This window comes from Cloeon dipterum, chromosome 1, assembly GCF_949628265.1.
Source record: "Cloeon dipterum chromosome 1, ieCloDipt1.1, whole genome shotgun sequence".
NCBI lineage: Eukaryota > Metazoa > Arthropoda > Insecta > Ephemeroptera > Baetidae > Cloeon > Cloeon dipterum.
This window is the reverse complement of record NC_088786.1, coordinates 29,296,041-29,308,654: the sequence shown is the minus strand read 5'-3', so window position 1 is coordinate 29,308,654 and position 12,614 is coordinate 29,296,041. Positions and strand designations below refer to the sequence as shown.

General features: G+C 38.2%; 4 protein-coding genes across 7 annotated transcripts; 2 read left to right on the top strand and 2 right to left on the bottom strand.

The window, feature by feature from the left end:
* The first annotated feature begins 500 nt into the window (after positions 1–500).
* Positions 501–3,904, top strand: O-fut1 (O-fucosyltransferase 1). Its single transcript, XM_065495817.1, has 6 exons — positions 501–837; positions 894–1,009; positions 1,065–1,188; positions 1,268–1,662; positions 2,097–2,330; positions 2,393–3,904. Exons 1-6 carry the CDS (start codon positions 729–731, stop codon positions 2,594–2,596), a joined length of 1,182 nt encoding a protein of 393 aa, XP_065351889.1. The 5' UTR covers positions 501–728; the 3' UTR covers positions 2,597–3,904.
* Positions 2,461–6,358, top strand: LOC135947177 (uncharacterized). 2 transcript variants are annotated; one of them, XM_065495840.1, is made up of 2 exons: positions 2,461–2,603; positions 4,908–6,358. In XM_065495840.1, the coding sequence occupies exon 2, from the start codon at positions 4,953–4,955 to the stop codon at positions 6,099–6,101; it is 1,149 nt and encodes a 382-aa protein (XP_065351912.1). In that variant the 5' UTR covers positions 2,461–2,603; positions 4,908–4,952; the 3' UTR covers positions 6,102–6,358. The 2 variants fall into 2 exon arrangements, with proteins under 2 accessions (XP_065351912.1, XP_065351902.1); XM_065495830.1 differs by lacking the exon at positions 2,461–2,603 and adding an exon at positions 4,230–4,359.
* Positions 6,359–6,379: 21 nt separating this feature from the next.
* On the bottom strand, positions 6,380–7,683 carry Rfk (Riboflavin kinase). 2 transcript variants are annotated; one of them, XM_065495857.1, is made up of 5 exons: positions 7,502–7,683; positions 7,293–7,439; positions 7,078–7,229; positions 6,793–6,895; positions 6,380–6,684 (listed from the first exon to the last, which is right to left on the bottom strand). In XM_065495857.1, the coding sequence occupies exons 2-5, from the start codon at positions 7,378–7,380 to the stop codon at positions 6,536–6,538; spliced, it is 492 nt and encodes a 163-aa protein (XP_065351929.1). In that variant the 5' UTR covers positions 7,381–7,439; positions 7,502–7,683; the 3' UTR covers positions 6,380–6,535. The 2 variants fall into 2 exon arrangements, with proteins under 2 accessions (XP_065351929.1, XP_065351924.1); XM_065495852.1 differs by having other exon boundaries at positions 7,293–7,683.
* A 203-nt stretch (positions 7,684–7,886) lies between these two features.
* pav (pavarotti) lies at positions 7,887–12,602 on the bottom strand. 2 transcript variants are annotated; one of them, XM_065496665.1, is made up of 15 exons: positions 12,435–12,602; positions 12,082–12,307; positions 11,813–12,025; positions 11,613–11,755; positions 11,386–11,550; positions 11,144–11,327; positions 10,615–10,962; positions 10,446–10,556; positions 10,305–10,390; positions 10,114–10,244; positions 9,854–10,062; positions 9,652–9,798; positions 9,416–9,598; positions 9,041–9,298; positions 7,887–8,574 (listed from the first exon to the last, which is right to left on the bottom strand). In XM_065496665.1, the coding sequence occupies exons 1-15, from the start codon at positions 12,443–12,445 to the stop codon at positions 8,359–8,361; spliced, it is 2,631 nt and encodes an 876-aa protein (XP_065352737.1). In that variant the 5' UTR covers positions 12,446–12,602; the 3' UTR covers positions 7,887–8,358. The 2 variants fall into 2 exon arrangements, with proteins under 2 accessions (XP_065352737.1, XP_065352738.1); XM_065496666.1 differs by having other exon boundaries at positions 12,082–12,304.
* Between the last annotated feature and the right edge of the window lie 12 nt (positions 12,603–12,614).

Here is a 12,614-nt window from a genome sequence, read left to right as displayed (position 1 = left end):
CATTTTCCGCATTTTCCCCGTGATTTTGATCTACCCTTTGCCTTTTTAGGTACTAAACATTTAGCATTTATTTAAGCTTTCCAGTTTAAAAAACTTGATCTAATCATTTAAATTAAAAAATAATTATTCTAATTGAAAATCAAGAAAACAGTGATAATTCAAGATTTTTTGTAAGTGAAATATTTTAGGATTTTATTTTCATTTTCTATTTATAAATATTGAACCATACTAGCAACCATCAACGGTGATCAACGTTAGCTTGAATGACCGTTAACAATTCATAACCGTCACACACAAAGATGAGGAATTATTCAAGCAAATTTCTTTTTGGATGTCAAGTTCATCCTCTATAATCTCTATAATATTAAGAGTATGATCGCGCGCCATTTTGAGCCTTCTAGGTCTCGTTAGAAATCAAAATATTTGATAGAAACTATTTTGCAAATCAATAAACAATTCGCCATTGCATGCTCTGTTTCACCCTCGCCCCAATGAACGCATGAAGCGTTCACGTTCTGTTCGCGCTATGATTCAAACTCAAGGTTGATCAGCGCTTGCAGCAGTCTTTGCCTGAACCATATTCGTAAACAACTCGAGAACACCGGTCTTGACAACGACAGTGACGCTCTCTCGTCCTTACAGGACATAAATTCGAGATAATTCTCAATAAAAACCATGGAACAGTAACATTACCTCTGAATACATACACATTTTGCGACGAAGCAAAGATGCTGTTTGTATTGACTTTGGTAATATTTAAGACTGTCCTCTCGATCTCATGTGCCGAAGATGTCCAAGTGGACCCCAACGGTTATGTCATGTATTGCCCTTGCATGGGTAGGTTTCTCTTCATTTCTCAATAATTCTGGAAAATAATAATATTCATTTTCAAGGCCGCTTTGGCAACCAAGCTGATCACTTTTTGGGTGCCCTTGGGTTCGCCCATGGTCTCAACCGAACGCTTGTCCTGCCTCCGTGGGTTGAATACAGACCGAGTGACGTGAAATCGGTAAAGGGACAAGGAAATGTATTATTATATACTTGAAATATAGCTTTTATTTCAGCACCAAGTGCCGTTTAACTTTTACTTCGATGTGAAGCCTTTGGAAGAGTTTCACCGGGTCATCACTATGGAAAAATTTATGGAGGAGTTGGCACCGACTATTTGGCCCCCGGAAAAGAGAATATGTAAGATTTAAATTGGCTCAACTATGTCGCTCACTATACATGTCCTTTATCCCAAAACTTAATTTAAAATGATTTCCAGCATTTTGCTACATGTCGCGAAACAGCATCTTGAATAAGGGTGGCCAAAAAGAGGCTGACAAAGGCTGCAACGCCAAAGATGGAAATCCTTTTGGGCCATTCTGGGATACTTTCAAAATTGACTTTGTTGGCTCCGAAATGTACGCACCTCTGCACTTCGATGTGCACCACGGCAACGCGGGAGCGAAATGGCTGAAAAAATACCCTCCAGACAAGTGGCCTGTGCTGGCCTTCACCGGTGCCCCTGGAAGTTTTCCGGTCCAAGAAGAAAATCGAGCTCTCCACAGGTATCTAAAATGGTCTGAGCCTGTGCGAGCAGCGGCCATGAGCTTCATCCACAAAGAGTTGCCCAACGCACCCTTCATTGGGATCCATCTCAGAAACGGCATGGATTGGGTTGGTACATTCAATATCGGCTGATAATCATCATATCAAATGATCACGTCCTTAATAATGTTAGAAACTGACGGGCTTTTAGACTAATGTTACTTATTTAAGTTACTTGATAGAAAAAAATTAATATTGGACCTTACAATTTCTCCAAAGTGAAATTGCAATTAAAATTTTCTTGAATTATTTAGTTACTTGTTGCGCAGAAAAAATATTTCACAGAAAATCACATAATTATCTGAGTGACACTTATTTGCCTGTGTTTAAAGTTAGCTTGATGTGTTTTACTTTTACATATTTTATTCATTTTTCAGTTTCTCCAAAAATGTAAACTGTAATTATTGTGTCAGAATTGCAGCGGTGTTTTATACTGGATATTGTTTTGCAAGATCAAAAATCTCTGAATTTAGAGAAGTGACTATTAAATATTTTCATTTCAGGTACGAGCATGTAAACACATTCCAGAAACAAAGAACTTATTCTCTGCACCGCAATGCTTGGGCTACAACAACGAGTTTGGTTTGGCAACCCCAGCAATGTGCATGCCGAATAAAGAGATAATCATCTGCCACCTGAGGAAGCTACTTAAGAGCAGCAATTATGAGTCAGTTTTTGTTGCCTCGGACAATAATCACATGCTCAAGGAACTTGCAAATTCGTTGAAGAAGAATAAAGTAAGCGTTTTATCCTGATCTGTCCACATTAATATGTAAGTTAATTTATTAACTAATTGCAGATTGTTGTTAAAAAACTCGAGCCAGGCAACCCACACATCGAGCTAGCAATTTTGGGAATGTCAAACCACTTTGTTGGCAACTGTATATCTTCTTTCACTGCCTTTGTCAAGAGAGAAAGAGACTCAAGAGGACTTCCCTCTTCGTTCTGGGCTTTTCCAGATGAGCGGACGGCAAAAAAGTCAATGCAGCATGACGAATTCTGAACATTTGGTAGGTGAATTTTAATCAAACAAGTCATAACAAAGTTTGGTGAATTCTCTTACTGCTTTTCATGCCAGATCTACTTTTCCTGGAAATAGGTTTAAATGTTTTAAAAACAAAATTTAAACCTAAAAAATAAAATAGTGAATTTAATGAGTCAAACCATTGTAAATTTCATTGCGTTGAAATAAAAATTAAACTCATTATAGAATAACGAATATCTCCATTTGACATTGTTAAAAAGTATTTAAAGAGGAATGATACTGGAAAAGCCTGGAAAATGCTTGTTGCCAATGCATAAACTCGTCCCTTAGGATTCAGTTAAAGCCTAAATTGATCTAGGAAGCGCTGTAATTTTTCGAGAAAATTGGCTGGAAAGTTAGCGTGCTTTTCAAATGGTAATGGCTGTCTCCTTACTTGAAATCCGATTTAATTTCAAAACCAAGAGTTTCTCCAATAAGCTGCATACACCGTTGGACAGATCTCGACGAGAGGAATCGGAATATGCCAAGAAAATATGTTCAAGCACTGTAAATTTTGGAGAAAATTGGCAAAATTTGAATTTTTATTGTAGGAAGGGTCGTTTTTTATTATTGCAAATTGTTGAACATATTGTTTATCGATCAATTGTTTATGGCATCCAACAATTCAAATAATTTTCAATTGTTGCCCAGTATCATTCCACTTTAAGCTATTTTGAATTGTTCCATCAAAACAAAAATTTTGATGTAAAATAAAAAAGCGGATTGATACTGCAACATCCTGGGTAATCCTTGTTGCCTAAGCATGAAATCATCCTTAAGGATTCAGTTATATCCAAAATTGACTTAAGTAGCACTGTATTTTTTTTTAGAAAAGTGGCTTTTCAAATGGTGAGAGGATTCTCCCTATTATTTGAAATCCTCGTTAACTTCACAACAAAGATTTTCCCTAAAAAGTGGCATACACCATTGGATAGATCTGGCCGAGAAATAAAATATGGTCAAGCGCTGTACATTTTGGAGAAAATTTGAATTTTTACTATAATTGCAAGGTCCTTTTTTAATTGTTGCAAATTGTGGAACAAATAATTGTTTTTCAGTCAACTGCTCTTTGCATCCAACAATTCAAGTAATTTTCAATTGTCACCCTGCATCAATCCACTTAAATTATATGATTTTTAGTTTAAAATAAACTAGCTTTCAGCAGGTGGATGTAGGAGATAAATATTAATTGTAGGATCTGCGTATGTTAGCATATTTTATAAATCCTTATTGTTAAGAGGTAAAAAGTCAGGTTGCCATAAAATATAACAAATTGAATGCGCTTAATTATTATGTTGAATAATTATAGTTATTTCCTAGACGAAGGTTATCGCAGCAGGAAAAGCTGGGACGGGAAAATCAATCCATTTATTTGGATATTTTGAAAAATTTAGTAATTAATTATGCGGCCAAGCTGCTAGCTATACTTAATCGCTCACCAAATTGTAATATAATGTGACTCCCATATATATTATGATTTCAAAAAAACCTGCTGCTTTATTCAGTTTATTTATTATTTGCTAAAAGATGTGAGTAATAATAATTATGACTACAAAGCAAAGAATTTCCTGTTGAGGAGGGAATTTGAATTTTGGCGCCAGTCCGCTTTGTTATTGACCCAAGTGTGTCGCGTGGAAAATTTCGGTTTTGACGTTCTTATCGCCATCTTGCGATAGTCTGTACACAGAAACGATATAGCGGGAAGTTGTGCTATTATTTTGGAAAATTACAAGGCAGCAGAGGTAATTCATATCCAAAATTGCATTCACGTAAAATTTACACGATAACTTCATGCCTTTGAAGGTTCCCAACATAAGTATTATAGTTTTTAATACATGTTAATTCATGGTACGGATTCGCAAACATTTTGCTACAGGAATTTGTTCCTAATATAAACAAAAAAAATTCTGTAGTAAACATTTATGACATAAATTATAAATTTAAATGATAACAAAATTAGATTTTAAAATCTATCATCCAAATGTAGTTCAAGTTATGAAATTGAATTTGAGTGTTGACTGTGTTGAGTATGATAAAAAGAATACAAAATGATACACGAACTTTGAATTTTAATAGCTGTAATGTATGATATATATACGAATTGTTCACATGTGCAAAATTTACAACAGGAATTTTCTAACTTATAATTTTCTAAATCATTGATATTCATACACCTGAAATGTGTAGCAGGGTATGCATGTATGTGAAATTGTGTATAATAGGTTCTATAATATCCCATGTTTTAATATGTATTTTTAATAAAACTAATAATTTTCTTTGAATATTTTAGATTGCTATGGACTAGGAAGAGGGATCTAGGATCTAGTCCAGAGACATGACCACATTTCCTAAATTAGGAGGTGTCCTCAGACCTATTAAACCATCCTGTGTGGAAGAAATCAGTGTTTTTGTGTCAGATAACCAAGAATATGAAACTGAACTATCTGAACTTGCCCATGAGAAAGAAGAAGCAGAGAGCCCAAAAACGGAAGAAGTGCCTGTCATCACTATTCACGTGCCTGTCAACAATGAGGAACACTCGAACTGCGATGTTGAACTCATGTACGTCCCTAAGAGTGCTATTCCCGCTGATTGCAATGTCCAAGTTAACAAGATGGAAGAATCAGTGTTTGTGGTCTCGGCCAACCGCGGCAAACGCAAAAGCCCATCAGCTCCGGCTCCAGCCTCGAAAAGATTGAAAATTGACCCTCCGCAGCCTCCGCCCAAAACTAAACCGAAGACCGCCCCGGTCTGGGAGAGATTAGTACCGAAGCCTCCAGGATCGGTCTCAAACTACCTTTTTCCTCACGAACTGCGCTCCACCCGCACCAGACTGATCATCGACTGTCCCACTAACATCCCTGTCCCCGAATTCAAGTCACAGTTGGCGGATACTAGGGACATTGTGACAACGATGGACCTTGCGCCCGCCTCGAAAAAAAAAGTGAAGGAGCTAAACACCAACAGTGTGTCCAAGCTGTTTGCTTACCCTGGCAAAACGCACCTGAGCCCCACCCTCCGTCGCTTGTATCAAAGACACCTGACTAGCAGTTTCACTACACACGAACCAATCACCGACCTCAACCTGCTGTCCTTAGACCCCAACCAACCTATCAGATATTCTAAGAGTGCCAGTGGCGCAGCGCGCAATGTAAATACCGCTGCTGCTGCTGCTGCTAATCCTCCTGCTTCGCTTGCTGTTGAACCCAAGCCAACTCCTGTTGAGGAAGAAGACACTCAGGAGGAGCCTCAGCAACAAGTGATGCGCTTCCTCATTGAAAGAGACAATGCTGAACCACAGGAAATTATTGTCCTTCACGACGGAGTAGAGCCAGAGGAGTCAATGCAGATGATCTTGGCTGCGGCTGCTGAGGGTGGTGAGATAACTGATAAAAACCACATGTTTTTGTGTGATGGTGCGGATGGCGAGTACATAATTGTGCAGAATGGTGCTGTGGAAGGTGGTGAAGTGGTTCTGACTTAATTGGCAGCAGCAGTTTTGGTTAGAAAATTTTTAATTGCAATTGCACTGAATCTCTTGTCAAGGTTGTATATTTTTATTTTAAGTTGCCAAGGAGGCGACAAATTTTTTAGTATTGATATATTAAATTTAAATGACCTGCAGGTGTGTTGAAGAATGCAGTAAACACCACTTAACACTGATATTGAATTGGGTTGTTTATCGTGTTTATGAAATATATTCAACACATTTATGAAATATAACAAATTATGTCCTGAAGAGTTGTCTTTGTTTTTATTACATATTGCAAAAAATAGTTTTCTACAGGGCGAATAATTCATTGTAAACTTTTAAAATAAATATGATCGCCAAAATCACAACATGCACCATTAAAAAGAAGAGATAACAATTTATTAAGTAACTAAATTGGTATCATTGGTTTAATTCCAGTCAATTGCTTACAAAGAACTCAGATGATTCCCATTAGTAATCAGTCCATTTTTGTTAGGCAGGAAGAAATCATGATCCTTGAATTTTTGCCACTCAGGCTGATCCAGTGTATCAGATGCATTCTTTATGTCATTCTGAATAGCCTCAATTAGCTCATCTGGAAAATGATCAAGATTACGTTTAAATATACTTGAGAACTCTGCGAATATGGCATTAGTAAAATACAGCATACAAATACTTATTAAAAGCACCAAATAATACATACCTAGAGATTTGAAATCCTTCTCTGGCCTCAGGTACCCTAACATGCAGACTTTCAGTGAAGAACCATAAAAATCGTTTTCAAAATTGTGCAGAATATGTGTCTCCTGTAAAAAATTGTGCTTAAAACTAATGCCAATTATTACTAAAGGCGGCGGAAAGATAGAACTAGGAATCTGATGACGCTTTAGTGGCTTTTCCCCGGCCCTGCCAAAATAGATGACAATGAATATAAATGGTAATTTTGTCCAATTTCGAATCCGCCCTTATTGTAAGTGTTAAAGTTTACCATCGATTTTTTCTCGTTCTTGTAATATGGGTTCCAGCCTACACTCATAACCATTTTATAGACAGGACCATCGTCTACGTTGGCCCATCCATAGTAGATACCAGTCTCCACATCACTAGGCAGATTATCAACGACTTCGTGGGTAAAATTTGCTATTGGAACCAAATAAACTCAACACTAACGCACATCAATCTTATTTTTAATTCAATTTTTACCTGTTGGGCAACCTAGTTCCTTGGACCCTCTTTGGAAACCACTGATAACCTTCCCAACTGCAAAGTGTGGCAGTCCTTTTCGGAGCATAATGATGATGATGTGTCTCTTTCAGTCAAGTGTTTAACCCAACACGCAGAAGATGAGTTCTTCAATGATTCTTGTTATATATCACGGGTCCAAATAAATTACGCAAAAATCTGTTACGTACGTTGAATGAGATCACATAGCACGCAGCAGAATGACCATCATTTATTTAGGAGTCCCCTCGTGAAAATATTGAACCTCAACCTCTGACAAAGGATCAAATAACCAAAGGCACGTGACCGACGGTCTAGGGAGTTTTGTGTTATCCTTGCAGGAAATTGGGTCGACAATCGACGGTAACTTCAATACATAGTCAAGTCCCCTCCTGAACACATGGTCCCTACCACGCCCCCATTCCACTAATACTGTGTAGAGCTTCTCTAATGCATACTGTGCTTACGACTTGTTTACAATCAATTCAGAGCAATATTTATTCTGATTACTTTGTTTATTTTGAGAACTTACAAAATTCGATACAATGGAACGGATAGTAATTAAGAAAAAATTAATTTTACTTGATTATTTTTATTCAATTGTCTCACTTTAAGTTTCTCAAATATACAGAGATTTGAAAATCAAGTCATCAGTGTGCCGCTAGTTCAACCCACCAATTGAGAGCAAAGTTAATAATATTTTTGTTGCAATATTACGACAAACTGGTCCACTTCTTCAAGTTAAAGTTGTAAAATTCTAAGGATTCAGATTTCACCGAGATTAGTCAAAATGGGCTAAAATATGTACAGTCAAGCTGTTGGCATTGACAGCCATTCCACTGTCAGAATTAAAAGTTGTTAATTTTCTTGTATGAAGGGGCCTGTAATATTTTCAATCCAGACAAGAAATATTAGTCTTTCAATTAACGTGGAGCTATAACAATAAAAGCTTCCTTAGTATTAAATACATATGTTAACCAAGTGTGACATAGAAATCTGAGAAGTGAGGTTATTTAACCTTCTTAGATCCAACAGTAAAGGAATGTGATTATTTGCAAGATTTCTTTCCATGGCCTTCAATGCCAGTCTTGCATCTGTGGGAAACCTCGTCAGGCAGAAGTCGGCCGTTTTCCTTGCCATTGCCGTTGGCACTTCTCTTGCGGGACGGAGAGACATTTGGATTGGTGGGTGAGGTTTGCTTCAAGACCTCGACGTCGGTCAGCACAACCTGAGCACCGCCTCCCACTGTAGGATGGACATCACCCTGAAAATTATAAATAAAAAACTTTTAAATAAATGAATTGAACTTAAAAATATTCATGAAACAAATGTAGGTGAGGTCTCTTAATTAATATTGACGTCAAATAATAACTCTTAAACATTTTTATGATGCATTTAACTTATAATATTTCAATTTGAAATGTTCAGTTCGGCTTAACATTATATTATGCTCTTCATTGGAGTTAGCAAAATATTGAACCTTATTACCGACAAAATTATATCAAATAATCCCCAAATCACGTAATTTGCTGTTACTCTTGTGAAGTAAAAATGTGCATTGCTAGATTGTTCATGCACCACATGAAATTTAGGTAATTATGTTTAGCAGTTGATAAACATTGGAAATCTATTTAATGATATCCGTAGCAGAAAATAATTATTTGACCAGCTAATAAGATTGTCAATATATGATCCAGTCATTTTTTGAATAGTTAAAGAATTGAACTAACCTTGTAAAGTTTTGTTTCCAACCCTCCATCCGAGTCTTGCTCTTGGGTGGTGAGGCAGTACTTGCTTGTGGCAGGGTCGGTCACATCCTTGGGGTCAGTGAGTTTGGAGACAGACTTGCGCTTTGGCATATTGGGTTGGAAGATGGTTTGCAGCTCAAGGAACTTGCTGCTCTGTGTTTGAGGTCTGTGATCCAACCAGCGCTCATTTCCTCCAGCTGAGCGAGACCGCCTGTGGCGCTGATTACTCACAGCGGGACCCTACAGAAAATCAGATAATAGGTGTAAATAGGTGTATTTTTCTTATCATAGCAGAAAAGCAATAATGTGTTAATCAAATGTTTCTCCAGAAAATTTGAACATCTCTTTACAACTTACTCTTTTAGGGTTTGGAGTGACTGCACTCCTAGCATTTGATGAGGCTGAGCTCAACTCAGCTTCTGACTTGGCCGCAGCCAGTCTGGTCATCCTGCCAGTGGGCCTGCATGGTGTGTTCTTATCCAAATTGTCCACAATGTGTCGGACTCGCCTCAGTTTTTCTTCCTTTAAGTCATTTTCCAACTGAAATATACTGTTTGTAGAAAACACAGTCATAAATTGATTAATTTAATTACTTTGAGGTTTGACTGCTCTGCCAAGAATCTAGTCTTCATGTCACGCTCCAATTTGTCCTTTTCATTTACTAACTTTTCTTGCATTCGCTGCTTGGTACGTTCTGTGTCTGCTTTCCTTTGATTCAGTTTCATCTCAAGATCCTCAAGCTGAAAGTCAACAATTAAAACTGACACCGCGATGACAAGATTTAGGTTTGCTCACCCTGCTGATCAAACGAGCTTTCTCCTCTCGCTCCCCTTGCAAGTTCAACCTGATAGACACGAGTTGACTCTCTGACTGCACCAGCTTTTGTTCCAGGAGACTCCTTCCAGATCGCTCTTGATCAATGGTAGCTCGCAAACTAGAGTTTTCTTGTTTCAGGCTGATGTTGTCTTTCTCAAGAGCCACCACACTTGACCTCACTTGATCAACTGGAAATAAAAGGATTAAAATGTGATCGCGATAAATCAGAGTGTAAATACTTTGTGATTTAAACTGCTGCTGCAGACACCTTCTTTTGGCAACCCTGGATTCCAAAACCATCATGACAGATCGAATGAGCTCTTCGTTGTTAGGATCAGTGAGAGGGGTGTTGTCAATAGGAATGCCAAGACTATAATATTTCAAGAATATGAATTTTTAATTATCTTTTTTTTAAATTTTTTTTTCTTACCTGTATACCAGATTTAGATCAAATGGTATGGATTCTCCTTGAGTGGCACCGGATTCCTCGATTCTCTTAGCAGCCTCTTTGAATATCTGATAATATGCTTTAATTAATATCATTTTATTATAAAGGACACCGATATAATACTTGGTTTGCTCTGCGTCGTCCTGGAGTGAAATTGACGTCTGGCCTTCTAGGTGTCGGCATGCACCTTTTAACCTGCACCTCTTGCGACATCTCGGCAAACTTCATCACATGCTAAGAAATAAGGCACGTAGTGAGCAAAAAAATTATAGGCTCTCATTCAATAAAATACCAGAGTCTCTTCGTAGTCATCAGGGTTTGGATTGACGCAGACAATCATTCTTACTTTGCCTTCTCCATCAAAGAAACTCTTGAACAGATAAGTGAGCCTGGAGTCTCGGAAGGGCACCATCTTGGGGGCTCCATTGCCAGCATTCATCTGGTTTTCCCTGAGCATTTCAAAGCACTTTCGCAGAGTGAGCAGTGAGTTGTTGATGTTGCCTGCTTCACACAAATTCTGGCCCTTGGCCTGAGACCTGTTTGCTCTCTCGCTGCCAGCAAGGTCAACAAGGGACAGCTGACTCACACTGATTGATTCTTTCTTTTGGAGGACTTCTTCTCCGTTTGAATCATATGGAGCCTATAATTATTAAAAGTCATGTTAATTGAGATCCCAGCAAGACCCTAAGTAAAAAACTGTTTTACAATTACAAAATAGGTGAATAGTTAATTTAATATTTGCTTGATTAAAGACAGATTCGGCCTAACATAATATGATCTGTAGATTGAAGAATCAAGTCCTAGACAGTCACTGCTCTTACCTTCACAAGTCGAATGCTAAAGATGGCATGGGACCTGCTTGACTCTGCATTCAGATTTGTTTGGGCGATAGTTTTGCGCTTCATGCCCCGGCAGAATACCTCGAAAGCTTCATTTGCTGAGCTGACCTCAACTTCCTGCACTCCATTCACATACATGATTTTGTTTGCACCTTCTCTCACAATTCTGTAATGAGTTTTATTAAATATTCACTAAAACACTATGAAGGCAATGAAGGGCATACTTTAGTTTAGTCAACCCATCAGCACGCTCATCAAGAAGATCATACACGCTGTTGTTGTAGATCTCGACGTAAGTGACAAACACAGAGTACACAAAGTCCTCGTCGCTAATGGACACTCTTGTGTTTTCTGTCATGCGACTTGCAGTTTCCCACTGGGCCATCCGCCTGGTAATCAATCATAACATTAGCATTTGAACTTTACATTAGCTCAATGAGTTTTTAAATACTTTCTGGGGGTCTTGGGAAAGTCCATCCTGGTGCGATTGGTTCTGTCTGCGACACCAGCTTTTATTTCCTGCTCCCTTGCAGCATCATCAGATTGAACGTCAAACCCATTCATTCCGTCAGGAATAAAAGTGTACTTCCTAGCCTGAAGGTAAAATTTGTAAAAAAAAATGCATTTGAGATATATTTCAATCAAGCTCACCTGGCAGCCACTGATTGAATTGAAAATCACATCAAGGCACCTAGGCAGAATACCAGGATCCTTAGGAGTACCAGTCATTGTAAAAGTTTTTCCAGATCCAGTCACACCATAGGTAAACAAGAGGTTATTTTGGCCTTTGAGGAAATTTTCAACCAATGGCAAAGAAACTCTGTCAAAAACTTCCTTCTGCTCCGATTCTTCAGCAAAGACTCGCTGTTTAATAACGCAATTTAATTTTTAAAATAAATATCTAAAGAAATATTGCTTACGCTGAAGGTGTACTGGATTTCCTTATATGTTCCCTTGTTGCCAATTGAGCTGTCCGGAGTTGCAAGCTGGACGGTGCGCTCATCGATCACTTTGATGTAACTATCGTCAGCGACAGAAACAGGTCGGATGCGACAGAAGACCTCAACAGGATCCCTAATTACCATCTTTTCCTTCGAATTGTTTCGGGACGGTGTCTTTTTCCCTGGGGTTTGAGGTGCCCTTCTGCTTGAAAAAGAATTTTGAAGATTTGGAAGTTAGGGAAACACCCAAAGTTATCGGCTGTTTGCCGTCGCAGCAAAATTCGTTGAATTTCTGACACAAACTAGTTAATTTAACGATGGTTGATACTTACGTGGGCTTCATGTTGACCAGTAGCAACTAGGAAACGGCCGTTTACTAGAAATTCAATCTAAAATCGCGTAATATGTAAGTCCGCCCGCTTACTAAAGCAGTGATTCCGTCATCCACTTTTGCCGTTAAAAACAGTTCCAGTTGCCGCCAGTGCAACAATCGACGAATCAGCTCATTCAAA